This window comes from Nyctereutes procyonoides, unplaced genomic scaffold, assembly GCF_905146905.1.
Source record: "Nyctereutes procyonoides isolate TBG_1078 unplaced genomic scaffold, NYPRO_anot_genome, whole genome shotgun sequence".
Lineage (NCBI taxonomy): Eukaryota > Metazoa > Chordata > Mammalia > Carnivora > Canidae > Nyctereutes > Nyctereutes procyonoides.
Window position 1 is genome coordinate 42,246,450 of NW_026575125.1, and position 19,581 is coordinate 42,266,030.

The window sequence follows — 19,581 nt, forward strand, 5'->3', positions numbered from 1 at the left end:
TTGGATGTAGAGATTTAATTAATTTAAAAGCATCACTTCTGGGGATCCCTGAGTGGCTCAGCGGTTTAGCGCCTGCCTTTGGCCCAGGACGTGATCCTGGGGTCCCGGGATTGGGTCCTGTGTTGGGCTCCCTGCGTGGAGCCTGCTTCTCCCTCTGCCTGGGTCTCTGCCTCTCTCTGTATGTGTTGCTCATGAATAAATAAATAAAATCTTTTTTAAAAAAATAAATAAAAACATCACTTCTACCACAAAGCACCGGGGATGCCAACGGCCCAGCAATGAGAGTCCAGCACAGCTAAAAGTCCTGGGTAGTACTGTGCAGGTAAGTAGGGAGGAGCCAGGAAAAAAGATCAGCTCATATTAGCCAGATGCCTGCCCATGCCAGGTACCTGATGCAAAGGGTAACTTCATTTAATTGTTCTTACCACAGCCCAGGTGGCAGTAAGCATTATCCTCATTTGACAAAGTCAAAAAGAGCTGGGGTTTGGGCACCAGCAAAGCCTAGTATAGAGGCAACAGAGGAGGCCTCATGAGCCACAGCATGGAGACATATCGGGCAGCCCATCCTGGGGAAGTCCTGGTTTGCCCATAAAAACGAAGAAGCCTGAGCATACCCTTTGCACTAGGAAGGCTTTGGTCCTGGGGCTGTCTGGGATTGGCCTGGATCTGGAGGCCAAACCATGACCCTAACCACTGGCTTTGGCCTTGCAGCCTTAAGGGCTTTGGGTCTGGCTGAAACCCTGCCTCTTCCTTTGGGAGAGAAAACAGGGAGGTCATGGTCCTGTGCTCCAGGAAGAGTTTAGAGTCCCAGAAGCCCCTAACATAGTCTCCTCCTTCCCCCAGCTGGACAGGAGCCTCTGAGAAAGATGCCAACTTGGGAGCTGTTCAGCAAAGTGGCCTAGGAAGGAAAGGCTGGATGGGGGCTAACCTTGCCATTGATAAGTTTAAGCTACATCAATGCCCTGGCCTGAGAAAGTCAAGTCCAGATGATGAATCTTACAAGCCCACTGCTGAGCCTGTGGGCAAATCCCTCCACGTCTCGGAGCCTCCACAAGGGGGCTGGGTAAAGCTGACATCAGGGGATCCCAGGTGCCAAGACTCTGCAACTTACTGATCCAAAGGCCCAAGAGAAGCTGAAGCACACTGTGGGACCCAATTGACTTAGGTTCCAATCCAGCCCTACCAATTATCAGTCATGTGATGAACCACTCTGAAAACTCCACAGTTTCCCAAACTGTGAGGTGGAATAACAAGCTTCCCAATAACAGGGTAACTGAGAAGACTCAAATATTACAGGACTTTGCCCAGTAGGAGAGAACTTAATGGATTCTCTTCTCCCTGAAAGGGAAATAAGAAGACTCCTATAGGAGGCCAGATGATGACCACCCAAAGAAATCAGTCCCTAATCCCTGGAACCTGTAACTGTTACTTAGTAAGGAACAAGGTGGCTGCCTGGGTGGCTCAGTGGTTGAGCATCTGCCTTTAGTTGGGTCATGATCCTGAGATTGAGTCCCATATTAGGCTCAGGGAGCCTGCTTCTCCCTCTGCTTATGTCTCTGCCTCTTGTTTTTTTTTTTAAGGATTTATTTATTTATGATAGACAGAGAGAGAGACAGTGTCTCTGCCTCTTGTGAATAAATAAAATCTTTAAAAAAAGAATAAGGAAGGGTCTTTGGGGGGTATGATTTAAGTCTTGAGATTGGGAGATTATTTTGGAGTATCTGGGTAGTACCTAGATGCAAACACAAGTGTCCTTAGAACAGTAGACAAAGTCCTGACACAGAAAAGGAGACTGCACATAAACAGAGAAGACGGTGTGAAAACATGAAGAGGTTAGAGTGATACAGCCATGAACCAAGGAAAGCCGGCAGCCACCAGAATCTGGAAGAGTTCTGGATTCTCCAGAACCTCTGCAGCGAGTGCAGCCCTGCCAACACTTTGATTTTGGCCCAGTGAAACTGATTATGGACTTCTGGCTTCCAGCACCATGAGGGAATAAATTTCTGTTGTTCTAGACCACTCAGTTTGTGTCAATTTGTCACAGCAGCCACAGGAAACTAATACAACTCCCTTGAAGCACTCCCTGGTGTGACCCATGAAGCAATATGGCATGGTTCCAGTCCCAGAGGATCCACCTCTCTAGCATCCCCTCAGGGAGAGGATCAGAATGAAGGTATCAGGGAACTGGAATTCCCCCCCTTGGAGTCTAGGAAGCTGCTCACCCTGCCTATCAATGAATGAGCTGCCACTGCCACTGAAAGGGAATGGCAGCTTGTGGGCAGATGTCTTCTTAGAGCAGGGCCAAGGTGTTTAGTATTCTGGCCTTCACAGCTCTGTCCCAGCAAGCCTGATGCCAAGACCACCCCTCTCTCCCCTAAAAACACCCAGGAACACTGGCTCAGTTCCATGGGCAAAACATAGGCAGCCCATCCAATGAAAAACACAGGCACACTGCTAAGAAGCAACACAGGCTCTCCAGGGAGAAAGAATGGGAAAAGTACAACGCCCCAAACCTACTGCTGGGCCACTGAGGGGGCAAGAGAAGGTGGGTTCAGAAATGAAGATTCTATTATTTGCAACAAAAAGAAAGTACTGATGCATGACACAACATGGATGAGGCTTGAAAATAATATGCTAAGTGGAGACAGATACGAAGAACTGCACATTGTATGATGCCATTTACACGAACCATTCAGAACTGACAAATTAATCGAGACAAAAAGTAGATTAATAGTTGCTGGGGACTGGGAGGTGATGAGGGGACTAGGGGATGGGGATGGTGCAGGGCTTCTTTTACAAGTGATGAAAATGTTCTAAAACTGATTGATCATAGTGATGAGCGCACAACTCTATGAATACACTAAAAGCACTTTAAATTGGTGAGCTCTATGGTGTGTGAAGAATATCTCATTAAAGCTGTTAAAATTAAACAAACCCGAGGGCCTATACCACTGGCAGGGGAGAAAGAAGCCAAACACTGCTTGAAAACTTTGTAGCATACCCCCATAACCTAAAGAGCTTCACCTGAAACTTTCAAAATGGGTAGGGAAGTGTGGTGCAGGGAATTAAAGAAGAGATCACAATTAGCTTCCAAGAAATGAGTCCAACCTCCCTCCACACTGTTACCCATTTTAAGACTGGAGAAACTGAGGTGCAGAAAGAGGAAGTGCCTGAAGATATGGGACTCAAACAGATATGGGACTCAAACCCAGATGGCCCAGGAAAGGACTACTTCCTGCTATGAGACTCTATCTCCCCGAGACTCTATCTCCCAGCAAAGGAATCAGCAGATTCCTATATGCCAAAGCTTGCCTGTTACAAAGGATTCCAGGAGGAACCAGATGATCCTGGGGAAACTGCAAAATAATTAGCCAAACTCAGAGGTGGGCCAGGTCAGGTATTCATACACTCAATAACCCTAGGGGCAGGGGTGGCCTTTTGGGAAAAAAAAAAAAAAAAAGCAGCAGCAGCAGCTGAAAAGTCGGCCTAAGGCCATAAATCAGCCAAGCAGGGACTCTGGGGTTTGAACTCAGGCCTGCCCAGCTCCAAAGCCCAAACTTTTCCCACACTACAACCACAGCATCCAATAGGCTCCCTGAGAGGTAACCCCCAAGTTCATTCACCATAATACAACTGGATACAAAAATCACTGTCTGCCAACCCCAAGCCTCACAATGAACAGACATCTATCCTGCCCACCAAGCTTGGATGGTGGAGAGGGAAAAAAGGGGGGGGGGGAGGGAGGGAGAGAAAGAGAGAGAGAGAGAGAGGAACCCAGATTTTCCTCAAAAGACACCCACCATTCTCTGTTACCTCCAGGTCCAGAGGGCTTTGGCTTGAGTTCCCTAAAATCCCAAAGCTAAATGACACTTCACCAGCTCCTTACCTGACCAATGAGGAAATGGAGACCCAGAAAACATAGACCTACCTATTCTGATTCATCCAGCGAAGCTCCAGCAGAGCCAGAGCGGGAATCCAGGTACCCTGGCTATAGTGCCAGGTCTGGCTTCTCCCATCACCTGAGCATGCATGCCCCCTTCTGAAAATGCTCTGTGGGGTCCTCAAGCTCAGGAGACTTAAAGCCACTCTTTTCACAGAGTAGACTCAGTAAGGTGGCCATGCCTGGAAAAGGAAACCCCTGACACTACCACCTTCCCAGCACTAGGACCCCAGGATGCCAAAGGGGCTCCTGAAGTCCTAAAGGAGTCACAGCATCTGAACAACCAGGAAATCTGAGTAGTCAAAACAAGGTTTCACCATCCGAGTTTCCTCCCAACAACTCCCTTCTTTCCCAGGAGATCTAATGGGCCTCCAAGAATACAAATGTCCCAGGTGACAGTTCAGGACCAAGACTGGATGGAGCAGCAGGAAGACTCTCCTCTCTTATCACCAAAAAAGTCCCAAGTTGGACAAGGTGAGGCAGGGAGAAGCATCTTATTCTCCTTCTGTTCTAAGAAGTGTGAAGACAGGAAAAGCCTTTCCTCTGTCATTGGGAAGACATCATGCAATCATAGAGCTTTACTTCCATGTTCTTATGGGAACAAGTATAAGGGAGAGAACCTAGAAGATGTAAACAGGGTGTAAGGAAATGTCTTTCTAGTCACCATGGCAGCACACAACCTTCTTCCTTTATGTCTTCGGACCAGGGACATAGCACTCCCTATTTCTGTGAATAAAAGGCAGACTACACCAACCACGAAGAGAAACAATTCCTGACCCTGGGGGCCCAGACAATTTATTCTAGCAGTAAAGGGTAGAAAGGAAGCAAGGACAGACAAGGCCCAAGACAAGCTCAAGACAAGGCCCTGGCCCCTGTGAAATACAGAAAGATTTACTGAACCAAGGGAAAAATAAATATGGGTAGAGAATTTCCCTGGAGTGGGGATGTCCCTGGGAAGAAAAAAGCTTGTAGAAAGGAATTCAGGAAGATCAAAACATTTCCCTGGTCCTGGAAATGAGAAGCAAAGAGATGGGTCAGGGAGAAATGCAAGAGTTATCTCCTAGTTCTTCACGGGAGGCCTCAGCCACCATGTCCCCAGTACCTGACAACCTCCTCATAGAAAGTAAGGAGATCTTCCTGGCCTGAGGGGGCTCAGATAAGGGGTTCTTATTGCTATGAAGAGCACCTAGGTCTTTATGTTCAATGGGGGAGGTCTCAGGCCACACTAGAGAGGACCTCATTTCCCTCTCACTGGTGAGAAAGGATTGCCTGGTTGCAGGGGAGGGGGACAGAGCCTCATACCCAAGCGGGGGTATGGAGGACCCTTCAGGCCCCTCCCTAAGGTGAAGGATCTCTTGTCCCTGAGAAACTTAGTCCCGTGGGAAGAGGCTCTTCCTCAGAATCCCATCTTATCCATGTCCCAAGGGGAGTGAATAGTTCTCAGGATTCAGTTCACAAGTAATCTGAGGCTCAAGTCCCCAAAGCAAAATATATTATGTCCCTAAAAAGGCTCCTGTAACTGGGGTACCCATACGTGATCTGAAGTGAGGTGAACTTAGTACTCAGGGCAAACTCAAGTCTCAGGTCCTAAGGTGGGCTGAGTTTTCTCACACACAGGAGAAAAAGTTTAAACTCTTAGGGGGAGACCTGAGACCCTATTCCCCAGAGACTTAGGGCCCAAAGTGGAAGGAGTCTTCCTGAAGTGAGAAGCCCAGACTTCATCTCTAGAGACACACCAGTCACTGGGATATGTATGGGTCTCTTGTCCTTGAGGGCAAGCTCAAGTGTCCCTGGTGCAATGGGTCTCAGGCCCTGAAGGCAGACTTAGATCTATGGGCAGGCCTCAGGCTCCATCTCTGGGACTCCATGCTACCATGTTCTCTGAAGAGTTTATCTGGCTATAGTTCCTGAAGCAGAGATCTTCCATCCCTGACAAGAAGCTCAGGCCTTTGGAGCAGGGGGTGCTAAGATCCCTGTTACAGGGGGAGAAAGGGCTGTTACATACCCAAGCTGTGTTTCATTCCCTCATAATCAGGGTAGAACGATCTTATATCCCTGTGTTTGTGTGTGTGGAGGGAGTGTCTCAGACCACCCAAGGAGAACACTCAGATACCAATCCCTGATTAAAAAAGGACCTCTAAAGACCTCACCTTGCCTGGGACCTCTGTGTGGGGGGTATCCATTTCCTGAAGAGGCTTCAAACCCCATCTCTGTAAGCTCAATCCATAAGCATGGGGAATCTTAGCTTCAAGTACCCAAAACAATGAGGCTTATTTTCTTGAAGAAAGGTTCAGGCTGGGGAGGTTGGGGGACAGAAGAGCTGAAGGCCTATCAGTTAAAAGAAGCTTCAGCTCTTAGAAATTCAGACTCTTGGTCCCAAGGAGGTCTCGGACCACTGAAAGGAAGCATATACCCTTATCGCTTAGAAAAGGGATGAATCTCATGCACCTTAGTAGTTTCTGGTCCGAGTGTTAGTTTTGGCCCTTGTCCCCAAAGGGAATCTTAACTCTTTCGAAGAAATTTTATCTCCCTTAATAAAAATTCAGAAGATCCCCTTCTCTAAAGGGAATATATATGTGTGTGTACATCAGGCTCTTGATTCTAGAAGAGGGAGTCTCAAGCCCTTGAAGGCACACTTAGGCCCCTTAAGGAAGTCTCAGACTCCGACTTCTGCGTGGTCCTAGGCTGTCTCCCCAAGAAGGAAGTGAGGGTGCTGTCCTGTATAAACGGTCTCTCAGACCCCTGAAAAGGGTTTAGGTATCTCGGGGATGCTCAAAATTATCCTGAGGTCTCTACCTTACTTGTGTTCACACAAGGAGTCGTCTTAGAGACTTATCCCAGAAGAAAGGAAATCTCAAGGCATCAAACACACACCAGGTCCCCCAGAGCCATGAGACTCCCCTCTCAGGGGGCATTCCCACCTACTGGCCTTACGTGAGCTTTCAGGGCCTGGAGTAAGGGCTCCGGGTTCCAGAAGGGACCACAGACTGCATCGTAAGTCCGCCATCTCATCTGGGGCTTCTGATCCCCAAGTCCTTGGTAGGGGGCGGGGAAGAGAGTGTCTCGAGCCCCTACCATCAAAGAATAATGCCAGGCTCCGGGAGAAAGCACAGGTCCCTTGGAGGATCTCAAACAGCCTTCCTTAGGTCCCCACCCAGTCTGGGCACTTCCATTCACTCACCTGTCACCCCCAGCCCATTACCTGCTCGACGGTTGCGGGGTCCATTGCCTCGATGCGAGCAGCAGCTGCTTCATACTCGTCTTCACTGTTATAACCTGCGCCGACCTCCTCACGCTCTGGACTGCCCCCTGCAACCGCTCCGACCCCGGGGGCTTGACGCCGACGCTTGCTGTGGCCCGGCCCAGAGCAGCAACCGCCAACGCCTACCGCTCCGCCCACGCCCACCACCACGCCCGCCGCGCCCACACCCGCCGCTGCTGCGCCCAGCGCGTCGCCGGGACCGCCGCCGGGACCAACAGGGCCCCCGCAGGGAGGAGGAGAGGCCTGCTGTGGCCGCGGACCCGCCACGGCGCCAGGCGGCACGGCCAGCGCCCAGCGGTGAAGCGCTCCCGGTGGCCCCGGTAGCGGGCCCTGAGGCGGTGGCGAGGCCCGAGGACGGGCCCCCACGACGCCCGAGTCACGGTCGCGGTCGCCGCCGCCCACACCCGTGCCGCCGCCGCCCACGCCCACACCCCCGCCGCGACGCGGCGCCGGGGGCAGCGGCCCGGGCGGCGGCGGTTCGTTGGTGGGGTCGGCGTCGGGAGGCGGCGGCTTCTTTTTGGGGAGAATAGTCATGGCGGCACCGCCAAGTACCCCCCAGCAAACCCGGCGCGGGGCACGCTGGGAGAGAACCCGGATGAGGGGGCTACTGTGGTGCGCGAAGCACGACGGGATCGGCGAGACCCGGATAAAGGGATTGAAGCACCGGTTCGAGAACCCTCGGTGGCGCGCGGGTCACGCGGCAGGAGAACCCGGATGTTAAGTCCTAGATGAAAGCACCGCGGCGAGTTTGTCGTAGCCTTCTCTCCAAGTCCAACAAGCTTATTGCTACGCTCGCTCGTTCCGGACTGCTGCTTCAAAGGAAACAGAACCAAAACAAGCACCTCCTCGCCCCGCCCCCTCGCAGGTTCTTGAACTACCGGGTGGGGCCCCGGGGCGCTGCGCACGCGCGCCAGAGAACGGCCCCGCCTCTCGTTCGGAAGTACGTGGGCAAAATTCTACGCCGCCGCCACAACAATTGAGGGCACCAACCAATCGAGACGCCTGCGTAGGTCCTCGATGACGCCCACGGGCCAATCAGATGCGAGCAATCGCCCTCCCGAGCCTTCAGTCTCAGATTTCAGTCAAAGTCGGCGCCTCGGTTCTTTGCCTTTCTTCTCGTTCACTCCGTCACACTCTCTTCTCTTTCCGAGGCTCTAATTCGCAGGCGGCGGTACTACAACAGGGCAGCGTGGCCGGCCCCGCACACAATTTTGAAAGCGCTTCCCCTGCCAGGCTCCCAACTTGGCCGCAGTCAGCTGGACTGACTGGAAAATATCAACACTCCCAGAGCAATAGCACTCCCCTGAAGCGTCAGTTCCGGTCCCACCCACCTGCAAATCCACATCCAGAGGAGAGGCAGGCGCCGCTTCACCCTGGCAACAGGCCGAGTTCTGCGGTGACTGGTTAAGATAGGCTGTCACTCACGTTGGACCGGCCAACCCTGGGACAGACCTGCCTCGCGAGGACCTTGGGTGTTTGGGAAGCAGACACACCTTTGGCGCCGCAGCGCTCTCGCCCTCGCGTTGACCTCCCCGCCCCTGTGGCTAGTGCGCAAGCGCGGCACAGCCTTTCCGACCTGCCCTCCTACCCCCCCTCCCCCCGCAACTAAGTTTACCTGGATGGAGCAAAAGTTTATGAACCAGAGCTGTTACCAGCCCCCCTGGCAAGGGGGTTGGTAAAATCCGTGGTATTTGAGCGGTGGGAGAGCTACAAGCTAATCGTAGCTCTGCCTCTCCTGTGTGACTGATCTTTGGCAAGTCATTTAATGCCCATCCCATCTGCAGTTTTTCAAAAAAAATTTTTTGTTTATTTTTTAGTAATCTCTGTACCCAGTGGAGCTGGAACTCACAACCCCCGAGATCAAGAGTTGCATGCTCTTAGGACTGAGCCAGTCAGGAGACCCCATCTGCAGTTTCTACTTTTCTGTAACATGGAAGTGGTAATTATGACTTAAGGATCAGAGATGAATGCTTGTAAAGGGCCTAGTGCTGTGTCTAGCACATAGTAAGTCTGAATGGCATGCAAAAAAAAAGGATCCCAGGCTTGACGGTCAAGAAGACCTCAGTTCCTGACCCTGATGGATTGTTACCATCTCTATGACCTTGAGCTAGTCACTGTGTCTCAAATTTGAGGTTACCCAAGCAAAACGGGTAATGATAATGCCTGCCCAAACTACCTCAAGGAGTAGTTACAGGTTCAGATGGGCTTATGAATCAGGAAGTTGTTTCGAGAGGTGAAGGCTTGCTGCCAGTCTTAGGAGTCAAGCCATATAATATGTTGACTGAAAGACTGAGTGCCATCTAACCTTCTTCCTGCAGATGCTGACCTTGATTGAAGTTCTTCCTTGAAGGGTGTCAGTTACAAATGGAATGTTGTATTCACTGCTTTGAAGACTTAATGGGAGAAGATTCACATTTAATGGGCCTATTGTGTTCAGGGCACTGTGCCAAATGCCTATGCGTGTTATCACATTGAATCGTCTCATGATCATCCCACTTGACCTAGATTTCCTACTGGATACTTGTCCAGCACTACATGTCTAGAATTGAACTTAGGATAATCACTAGCTAATCTTCACTAAATACTTTCTATGTGCCTGACACTGTCTGCTAACAGCTCTGATGTTCCTTTTGACAGTGAGTGGCACCCCCACTCAGCCTTTGTCCAAGCCAGAACCTGGGAGTCAACCTGGTCTGCTCCCTCTTCCTCAATTCTTACATGCCTGTCAATCCCAAATCCTGCTGTTCTACTTCTTAAATCTCGACCCTCCAGCTCTGACCACCACTACATGGTCCAAACCATCATCACCTACCAACTGGACTACTGCAAAAGCCACCTCACTGCTCTTCCTCCGCCAGGACTGTTTCTCTAGAGTCCGCTGTCCATAGCCAGAGTGATCCTTCTGAAACCCAAACCTTATGACTCTCCTGTGTATAAGCCTTCAGAAGTCCCCATTATCCTTAGGATAAAGTCCAAACTCTGTATCATAGCTTCAAAGGCTTTTTGTGATCAGGCCTGTCTCTACATCCTTACTCTCATCACAGCCTCACACTCTCCTCCAGCTGTACTGAACTATTTCAGTTCCCCCAAAGCCCTGAGCTTGCTCCCTAACCTCTATATGCTGTTCCATCCACCTGAAACATTTTTATCCTTTTGCCACCTCATTCTTTCGGTGTTGGCTGGGTTACGTTCTCCTGTCATCTGCATGCTTCTGCAATCCCATTGATTTTAGTTCTCCAGCACTGCATTGTAATTGCTTAATTGTCTGCCTTCCATGCTCACTTCTGTCAGTCAGAGACGATGTCTTCTCTGCTCATCTTTGTATCGCTAGGGCTAGCACATGATATGCAGTTAATAAAATATTTGGTGAATAAATGATTATTATCTTACAGATCAGCAACCTGAGGCAAGAGAAGGTTTAAATGACTTCCTCACCCAGGGATTGGAACCCAGGTCAACCCAAATCCGGGGTCTGTCTTCTCAGTCCTCCACAGAGCTCAATCACAAACTACCCTAGTGTACCCAGTAACCCAGGAGAGAGAATGTAGATGTCTACAAGGAAGAGGAATGTGCCAAACTGAGATTTCCTTCTTCTTTTTTAATCTTGAGTTCTTTCTTTTTTTTAAAGTAATCTCTAGGCCCAATGTGGGGCTTGAACTCACAACCCCAAGATCAAGAGCTGCATGCTGTAAGCCAGATAGGTGCCCCTGAGAGATGCTTTTAATTAAGATTCAGTTCAGAGCCATTTGCTGTCAGGAAGCCTGGGTTTCAGTTTCCTCTAACCAAGCATATGCCACTCTGGGTCTCAGTTTCCCCATCTGTGAGTGAGAGAGCTGGAGCAGATGCTGTCCTAGGGGCATGTCTCCAGACTTCCTGGCCTGCTTCCCTGGCTGTAGATTCAGTTCTTCAAACCACCCTCTTTTAAGTTCTCCTAGATCCCCATCTTCCAGAACATGTCACCAACCATTGACCTCCCAATACCTGCACCCATACCAGCCTTTCTCCAAGTTGAAAGAAATTGAAACCAGACTACTTTGAACCCCTCAGCCCAACCCAGCCTCTGAACCCACAGAGCCAGGAGGTGCTCATCCTCATCTCTCCTCTCAGGTTTTATTGACTGATGGAAACTACATCTTTGGCAGCCACCAGCTCCACGGGGACAGTGCTGGGGAACCTGAGATGATGCCCGATTTCAGCCTGAGAGAAGACCCAGAATTCCGGAAGGTGACCCGAGAGGGAAAAGAAAGAGGAATATGTGAAAAGGCGTTGTTGGGGTGGGGGAGGAGTAGGAAGAGATAGAGATCAAGAAGTCCCTCCTGCCCTCCTACAAATCCCAGAGTTTGGGAACAACCCAGGTCTCAGCCCCTGATGCTTCTAGACTCCTGCCCAATAACATGGAATCAGGTATGATCTTCAAACACAGCCCAGCTCTCACTGGCTACTAGGCTCTTATCTCAGCCAGTCCAGACTCCAGCCCAACCCAGAAAGGAAGCAAACCAGAGGAGAAGGGAGGAGGAGTTGGAGGTGGCCCCTCTGATTAGGGCAGGTGTAAATACTGCAGCAGACTGGGCAGGGGCTTTGCATAATGTCACAGCAGCAGCTGCTATTGCTCGAGTTTGCTGGGGGCCCAGCAGAGGACAGGGTTGAAGGGACCTGTTTCCAGCAGCCAGGAGAGGGGAGTAGTGTTTGTGCTATCTGTGTGTACTGGGAAAGGCAGCCTGACCCCTGAGCCAAGGCAGGGCAGGGGGTGGTGGCAGGTCACTGCTGAGGCCACAGCCCAGGAAGTCTGTGGTTGCATTCCAAGCTTCAGAATCAGGGAGGTGTTGGGCTTTGTGGAGGGTGGGGATGTCTCCCAGAGGCCAGATCAGAGGTGAAGGTTCTCTGAACCCCCAAACCTCCACAGCCCAGCCAGATAGAAGAGGAAATCTCATCTCTCCTTCTCAGGCCAGAGCTCATATATCAGGTGGGAGCCCAGGTGCCCAAGAGGAGGAGCATGCAGGAGGCCAGCTGGGGGAGAGAGGCCAGTCCCAGTGTGCTAGGGCAAGGAGGCTGGGGGGTGGGGGGGGGTTTCTGAGGAAGCCCAGCACTTCAGTGCCCCCTGGAAAAACTATCTGGGGTGGGGAAAGTTTCCCCTTCCCTGGCTACTTCCGCACACAGGTAAGCCATTCCATGAAACTCCATTGCATAGTTCTCAGTGGGGGGCAGAAGGGGTCCCCAGGCCTGCCCCTCTCCGCCTCCCCAAAATATGGCTTTGGAAAGGAGTCCCCAAGAACTGAGAGGGCCCTCTAGATGGGCGGGCCCACAGTTCACAGGGAAGAGATCTTGACAGTCTCTGGGAGGAGGCAAGGGGTGCCCAAGCTGGAGTTCCTGAGGGTGCTGCTAGCCCCACCGCCACCACCGGGGGAGGAAGGTTGGCTCTCATCTGGCGTGTTGGCCGGAGGGGTAGGGATACTGATGATGGCAGCCACGAAGTCCCGACTGTCGCAGTTCAGGTCAAGGCTGTCATGGGGCTTGGCATTGAGGCTTGAGCGGCTGTAGATAAGGGTGGGGAGACGCAATCTTCTTAAAAGGTCATCTTAATACTTGCCACAGCAATCATGACATTTATTGAGTGCCTACTGGGTCCCTGACACTGTGCTAAATGCTTCACCTACATCCTCAATTATGATAGTGCCCAGTGAGGGCTCTGGCATCAGGAGGTCCTGGGTTAAAATTCTGGTCTCACTTTGGCCCCTCTAAACCTCTCCTTTTTCTTTCATCTGTAGCATGGGAATAACATGCTCCCTCATAGGGTCATTGTGGAGATTAAATGAGATAGGAAATGCTACAAAGTACTTGGCCTGGAACATAATGAGCACGCATGGGAATAACAGTATTTCCTACCTCAGAGGTCACTGTGGAGATTAAATGAGAATAAGAAGTGCTACAAAATGTTCAGAATGGCACCTGGAACATAATGAGCACACATACAAAAATGTTCTTTGTTATAGTGACTCCTGACAATGCCTAAATTCTCACAATGATCTATTGTAATATCTACACAACCTTGTCCCTGTTCCTTTCTGGTTTTACTTCCTACTGTTCTCCCCCTATCTCACTCCACTCTACTCTTAGTAGTTTCCTGGCTGTGTCTCGAACACGCAGACCCATTCCTGCCTCAGGGCCTTTGCACAGGCTGTTTGCTCTGTCTTGACTGCTTTTCCTCTAGATATCCATACAGTTCCTTCCCTCCCCTCCTTCAGTCACCTTGACAAAGCCTTCCCTGACCACGCTATTTAAATTGCATCATAGGGACGCCTGGGTAGCTCAGCAGTGGAGCATCTGCCTTTGGCTCCAGGTGTGATCCCGGGTCTGGGGATCGAGTTCCACATTGGGCTCCCTGTGAGGAGCCTGCTTCTCCCTCTGCCTATGTCTCCACCTCTCTCTCTGTGTCTCTCATGAATGAATGAATGAATGAATGGATAAATAAATAAGTAAATCTTTAAAAAAATAAAATAAACTGTATTATACCCTGTTCTGTACTGTCCCCCAGCCCTGATTTATTTTTCTTCTTGGCACTTAACACACTACATCGTCTGTGTGTTTATTAACAGTCTCATTCCACTAGAATATAAATTCCAGAAGGTCAAGGTTGTGAAATCTCAGACCCTGCCCCTCCCCAACCCGGTCCATGCTCTGAGTTTCCCCAGGGGGTAGCCAGCAGGTGGGGGTGCTTACCTCTGAGGGGCAGGGCTCCTCCGCAGCCCTGCCAGTGTGTCCAGCTCCTGCATGCTGCCACGACTGACTGAAGCAGTGGAGTTGGCAAGGCGAATGGCACGGCGCTTGGCCCTGCGGGGGCAGCAGGAGGACAGCAGGCTGCTAGGCCCCACTGCCTGGGAGGACACGGAGGTGCTGCGACTGGTGCGGCCCCCCAGTGAGACAGCACCCAGAGCCTCGCTAAAGGTTAGCTCATCTGTGAACTCGTGGCACTGTGGGAAGATGAGAGGCATGGTCACAAGGCAGCACAGAGGAACTGGCTTTACCCCTAGGCCTTTGCTTAGGCTGCTCCTTCCTTTTTGGAAGTCACTCTCACTTCCCTTCCCTTGCCCACCCTGCAAGGCTCAGCCGTACTGGGGCCTCTTCCAGAAAGCCCTGCGTGATTTCCACAAGAAGTAGCCCCCCATCCCAGGGAGGGATCTGGCTTGGCCGCAGAGGAACCCCTCCCTTCATTCTGCCACACCACCTCTCATCAGGCCTCACCGTCGTCTTCTCTAGACAATGCAGGAGGTGGTGATGTTGTTGCTCGAAAGCAGAACGGTTCCGGACACACAGCACCTGTTCCTCCCCACTGCCACTGTCCTAGAGTGGATGGAGGAGCAGAGGGATGAGGTCAGAAGCCTCCTCCTCCTGTCACTGCTCACCCCCAACCCCAAATCAGGCCCCTCCCCACCTCGAGGCCCCCGTTCTGCTTGTACTGCAGGAAGGCATTGGTGGTACCACTCTTTGCCAACCGGATCCTTGCCAAGCGCACCTTCTACAGAGAAAGGAGAAGATAAAGGGTCAGATGGGAAGACACAGAGTGCACTAGCTTGGGGTGTGGGGAATGGGTAACGGGTACAAAGACAGAAGAGGCAGTTACCTGCTGTGCTCGGCGCTTGTCAGCACGCTGGTTCTGGTGGTAGATGCGGCTAAAGTTGGACACGATGACTGGCACAGGCAGTGCAATGACCAGGACACCACTGAGGGAGCAGATGGATCCAAAAATCTTGCCAGCAATGGTGCTGGGCACCATGTCTCCGTAGCTGGGGCCAGGGGAAGTAAGCCAAGGTCAAGAAAAGTGCCCACCCACCTGTCCGTTCTCCCACTCCATCCCATCCAACCCGATGTACTCTGCGACCCCGGCCAGGCACTGAAACTCTCTGAGCCTCAGTTTCTCTGCTCTGCAAAATGGGGGAAAGACCTCTCTGGCCACCAGTGGGGGTCAAATGAGAAATTGGCCCGTGGCTCCTACCATCTGCTGCCCCCATCTGAGCTGTGCACTGAGCATCTGAGTCAGCTGGAAATCTATTAATACCAAGCAGAGGGGAGAAGGAGGAAGTCATAGGCAGTAAATATAGTCTCCTGGGGAGAAAGTCCCGGCACTACAAGCCAGCTGAGGGGCTCTGAATCTCGGGAGAAGTGCTCTGTTGGTTTTGCTTACATCTGTCTTGCCTTCTCTAAGTAGGACCCCATCTTATTACCCCAGAAGAAGCCTTGAAACTGTTCTCATATGAAAAAATAGTGGGGGGGGGCCTGGACACTCCCTCCTCCTTTTTTCCATGTCACCTCCTCTCCCACAGAGGTGGTACAGTGCCAATCTTACCAACTTGTTTCACGGGGTCGGGGTGGGGAGACCAAAGCTCAGGGAGGTTCCATAACTAACTTGCTCAAGATCACACAGCATATTTTTGTTCTGACCATGGGACCAGTTAGATTCCCCCCTACCACCCTGCAGGCCCAGCCTCTGCAGTCCCAGCCTCTAAGGCCTTTGCTCAGTCCGTGACCCCCCCTTCAGAATGGCTGTTCCTTATTTCTTTGTTTTGACTCATTTAGAAGTCTCTCCAACTTGGCCATTTCTGGTCTGTGATGTGTCATCTCAGACTGTGTCCTCAACTATGAGACGCAGGCAGCTGTCCACCCTCCTGGGGTTGTTGTGAGGACTCACTAGGGTAAAAGGCATTCCAAGACCCAGTTCCAACCCACTCTCAGGGCTCACTGTCGATCCAATTCTGAACCTTCGACCGGAATTAATTTCTACTCCTTAAAAACCTCGAATCAACTTTTCTGTACTTGTATTAAAGCACCGAGCAAGCCCCAACTCATCCATCCAACAGATCCTGAGCAGCAACTGTACACCTTATCTCAGCGATGGAAGTTTAGAGAAGGATTGCAGTATCTGCCCTAGACAATGTCTTTAAGAACAACATGAGTTTGGTGATTCCATTTGATGTCTTTATCCCAACTGTTCCCTCTCAAGGATCAATACTACAAAAAATAATGCAGAAAATACCTCATCCTGGAGCACATCAAGAATCACAAAGCCACAGAGGTAGTACCACATACAGCGGATGATTCTGGATGTTTGGGAGACATGGGTCCTCAAGATGGGAAAAGGAGGTAATGGAAAGCCAGTACCTAGGTATCCTACAACAGAAACTTTCAGAGAACTTTCACAACCATGACGTCACCAAATCCCCTCTAGATGATGGAGGGATCATCATTTCTCATTTGACACAGGGGGTAAACAGGTCCAGAGAGAACAAGATCAACAGAAAGAGTGCAGCTAAGAACATCCTTGGAACCCGAGTCTCCTGACCTGGAAAGGGAAGGCATTGCCAGAGTTGCAAGGGTTTTGGAGATTAGTCCAACTCCCTCCATTTTTAGAGAAGAGTGGACCGAGGCGCAAATGGAGAAAAAGCGATAATTTATCTAACCTCCTTAATCTTACAGAAAAAAAGTGAGTGTGTAGCTGATTGGGCAGCTCCCAACAGAGTCTGCACTCACCCAAGTGTGGTCATGGTGACAATGGTATACCAGAAGGCCGCAGGGATGCTAGTAAAGTTGGTCTTGTTTGTGCCCTTCTCAGCATAAAACATGACAGTGGCGAAGATGATGATGGCCATGGTAAGGGAAAAGAGGAGAAACCCCAGCTCAGAGGCACAGCTCTTAAGTGTGTAGCCCAGAATCCGCAAGCCCTGGGAGTGCCTGGAGAACTTGAAGATACGAAACACCCGGAACACGCGCAGGGTGACAAAGGCACCCGAGACGTCCTCGTTCTTGGGCACAAAGAGCCCAATGTAGTAGGGCAGGATGGCTACCACGTCGATGAGGCTCATCACACTCCGCAGGAAGCGGCACCGGCTGGGGGCGGCGAACAGCCGCAGGAGGTACTCGCCCGTAAATATGAGCACACAGGCCGTGTCCATGCAGAAAAAGGCCAGGGGGAAGCGGTCGCCGCATGGCTGCTCCCTTGGGGGCCGCCGCGCGGGCCCGCGGCACGGGATGGTCTCGACCACGTTGGCAATGACCGACACGGCGATGAAAAAGCCCGTCACATAGTAGAAAACGAGGGCCGCGGTGCTCGTGTGCGGGTTCTCGAAGGCCCGCCAGAGCCGCTGCCGCAGGCTGCTGCCGGCCGGCAGGGCGGGGCCGTCCCCCGCCTGTTCGGCCTCCTCATCCTCCGCCAGGCGCTCGGCGTTCTCCTTCTTGCGGTCCCGGTACTCCTCGAGGCAGCAGTCGCCCACGAGCTCGGGCACCAGGCCGTAGAAGGCCAGCTCCTCGTCGAAGGCCTGGATGCACTCCTGCCGCGGGCAGTGCAGTCGGCCCGTGCGGTAGAAGTTCAGCACGTGCCGGAACATGTCCGGGTCACGATCGAAGAAGTACTCGCCAGAGTCGGCGTCATAGAAGAATTCCTTCTCCGAGCTGCCCAGCAGTGTGTCTGGGTAGCGGTCCAGAGTGTTCTTCCAGGTCTCAAAGCGCCGTCCGCTCACGTTCACCACCAGAACCTCATCCCCTCGGGAAGCCTTCACTCCCGGTGCAGGGGGCAGGGGCTGCTGGGCCAGGGGCAGCCAGCCCACGGCAGCCGCCCTGGCGAAGGGCAGCCACGTGGCCACGCCCGCCGCCATCCTGCCGCTCCCCAGGCCCACGGAGACTTGGGGGGTGGCCTTTAGGAGAGTGTGGCTGTCTCCAGGATGGTAGGGGCTTGGAGAGGCCCTGGGCCACTCGCACAAGCAAACTGGGGGTGTCTACAGAGGCCGAGAGGAACCAGGAGGGACTAGAGAGATGGTCAGGGGCTTGGGGGGCATTTAGCGGGTCTGGGAGGGACTTGGGGGACCTCTTGGGGGACCTGCCTAGAAGGGGCTAAGGGGCATGGGGAGGAGCAGAAAAGGGGTGCCTAGAGGGGCCAAGAAGCGTCTGAGGGAGTGTTTGGAGAGACCGAGATGGCTCTAGAGGGCTCAGCAGTGTGTCTGCAAGAGATCTGGGGTGTTTTGGGGGGCAGCAAGAAACCCCAGGAAGTTGTCCACACTCTCAGGACTTCTGATGGCAGATGAGACTGGGACCCCTTCGTGGGCTTGGAGAGGGGACAGAGGCAGCCACAGAGGGGTAGAAATGGGACCAGAGGTGTTTAAAAGAGGCCGAGAGTGTTTCGGGGGGGGGGGGTTTAGAGGGCCTGAGAAAAGCGAAGTGGCTCTTCCACACCCTCAAGACTTCTAGGGAAAAGATTAGGGGATTGGAGCTCCCGCATGGTTTCAGGAAAGGGGTTCGCGCTCAGAAGAGGTGGCTATAGAACCAGGAGGTTGTAAAGAGGCTGCAAGGTGTCTTGGGAGTGCCTGGAGCTGCCAAGAATAGCCTGGGGGGGGGGTGTCTACACTCTACAGGAGTTCTGGGGAAGGAAGGTCAGGTGAAGCCCCCTAGAGGGGCTGGAGGAGGGAGTGGGGTGTCCAAAGGGGTCAATTTGGGGCTAGGTTATTTTTCAGAGACTGAGAGGTGTCTGAGAGAGAGAGGGGTATGGGGGGGATTTGCTGAGAAAGTCTAGTCCATCCTCTCAAGAGTTCCAGGAGCAAAGGGGCCTGAGGAAGCCCCTGGGGCTCAATTGGAAGTTGGGCACAGCCCCAGAGCATCTAGAGGATGGATAAAGACTAGGAGGAGGGGGCTCCCCCCCAAATGGGCTGGAGAGCGGGGTGGGGTGTTGAAGACAGTTGGGTGTGTCTCCAGAGAGGGGGGGCTGATGGGCCTTGCGGGAGGAGCAGGGGGAGGCCTGGGGGGGTGGGGAAAGGTGCGTCCCACCGTTAGGGGCTGGTCTGGGGAAACCACACCCCACACCCCGAGGGGCTGGCGGTGTGTGCTGCTGGGCAGTGGCCGGAGCAGCAGCGGCGGTAGAAGAGGAGAAGCAGCCACAGCCAGGCCTGGGAGAGGAGAAGGCAGCACAGGCAGGGGGAGGGGGCTGGCTCCCTGGAAGGACCAGGTCCAGCAGAACCCCTGGGGACTATCCCAGGACAGGCTGGGGCGTGGGGGCTGGCCCAGGGAAGGACAAGGACAGCACTGTTGGTGGCCCCCTCCCCCTCCCCAAGGGCCGTCCTCACCTGAGTCCCCGCTGCAGCAGCGGCCACAGCGGTGGGGCTGGGGGTACCAAACACCGGAGCTCCTGCCCCCCTCTGCAGAGCTGCCCGAGTTCTCCTCCTCCTCTGGTTCTCTCTCCCCGCCCCTCTGAGTTCGCTGGGAGCTGGAGAGAGGCAGGGAGGGGCCTCGTGGCTCCCAGAGCCCCCTCCCCTAGGACAGCCTGAGAGGGACCCTGGGGAGACTCCGCCTCCTACAAAGCTGGTTGGGCCTCAGTCGCGTCATCTGGAAAATGGGGGTGGCA

At 52.7% G+C, this 19,581-nt stretch overlaps 2 protein-coding genes across 4 annotated transcripts in view; both read right to left on the minus strand.

Moving 5' to 3' along the window:
• The window catches only part of OTUD5 (OTU deubiquitinase 5), a 28,639-nt gene extending 20,157 nt beyond the window's left edge, over positions 1 to 8,482 (minus strand). The window contains exon 1 of one of the 3 annotated variants that reach the window (XM_055337706.1): positions 7,143 to 8,482. In XM_055337706.1, the coding sequence (XP_055193681.1) occupies positions 7,143 to 7,736 (594 nt within the window). In that variant the 5' untranslated portion in view covers positions 7,737 to 8,482. The remainder of the gene's footprint in view (positions 1 to 7,142) is intronic. The other 2 variants (XM_055337704.1, XM_055337705.1) reach the window with 2 other exon arrangements.
• A 2,813-nt stretch (positions 8,483 to 11,295) lies between these two features.
• Positions 11,296 to 19,497, minus strand: KCND1 (potassium voltage-gated channel subfamily D member 1). The gene is made up of 6 exons (XM_055339100.1): positions 16,725 to 19,497; positions 14,821 to 14,983; positions 14,632 to 14,715; positions 14,442 to 14,540; positions 13,920 to 14,170; positions 11,296 to 12,734 (listed from the first exon to the last, which is right to left on the minus strand). The coding sequence occupies exons 1-6, from the start codon at positions 17,843 to 17,845 to the stop codon at positions 12,509 to 12,511; spliced, it is 1,944 nt and encodes a 647-aa protein (XP_055195075.1). The 5' UTR covers positions 17,846 to 19,497; the 3' UTR covers positions 11,296 to 12,508.
• Positions 19,498 to 19,581: the final 84 nt, after the last annotated feature.

Bases quoted from the DNA above. Each gene is read 5' to 3' on its own strand.
- KCND1 (XM_055339100.1), bottom strand. From the start codon at position 17,845: ATGGCGGCGGGCGTGGCCACGTGGCTGCCCTTCGCCAGGGCGGCTGCC. The intron at 14,716-14,820 runs GTAACTGCCTCT...CTTTCTCTGTAG, and splicing joins ACAAGCGCCGAGCACAGCAG to AAGGTGCGCTTGGCAAGGAT. The intron at 12,735-13,919 runs GTAAGCACCCCC...CCTTATCTACAG, and splicing joins AGGAGCCCTGCCCCTCAGAG to CCGCTCAAGCCTCAATGCCA.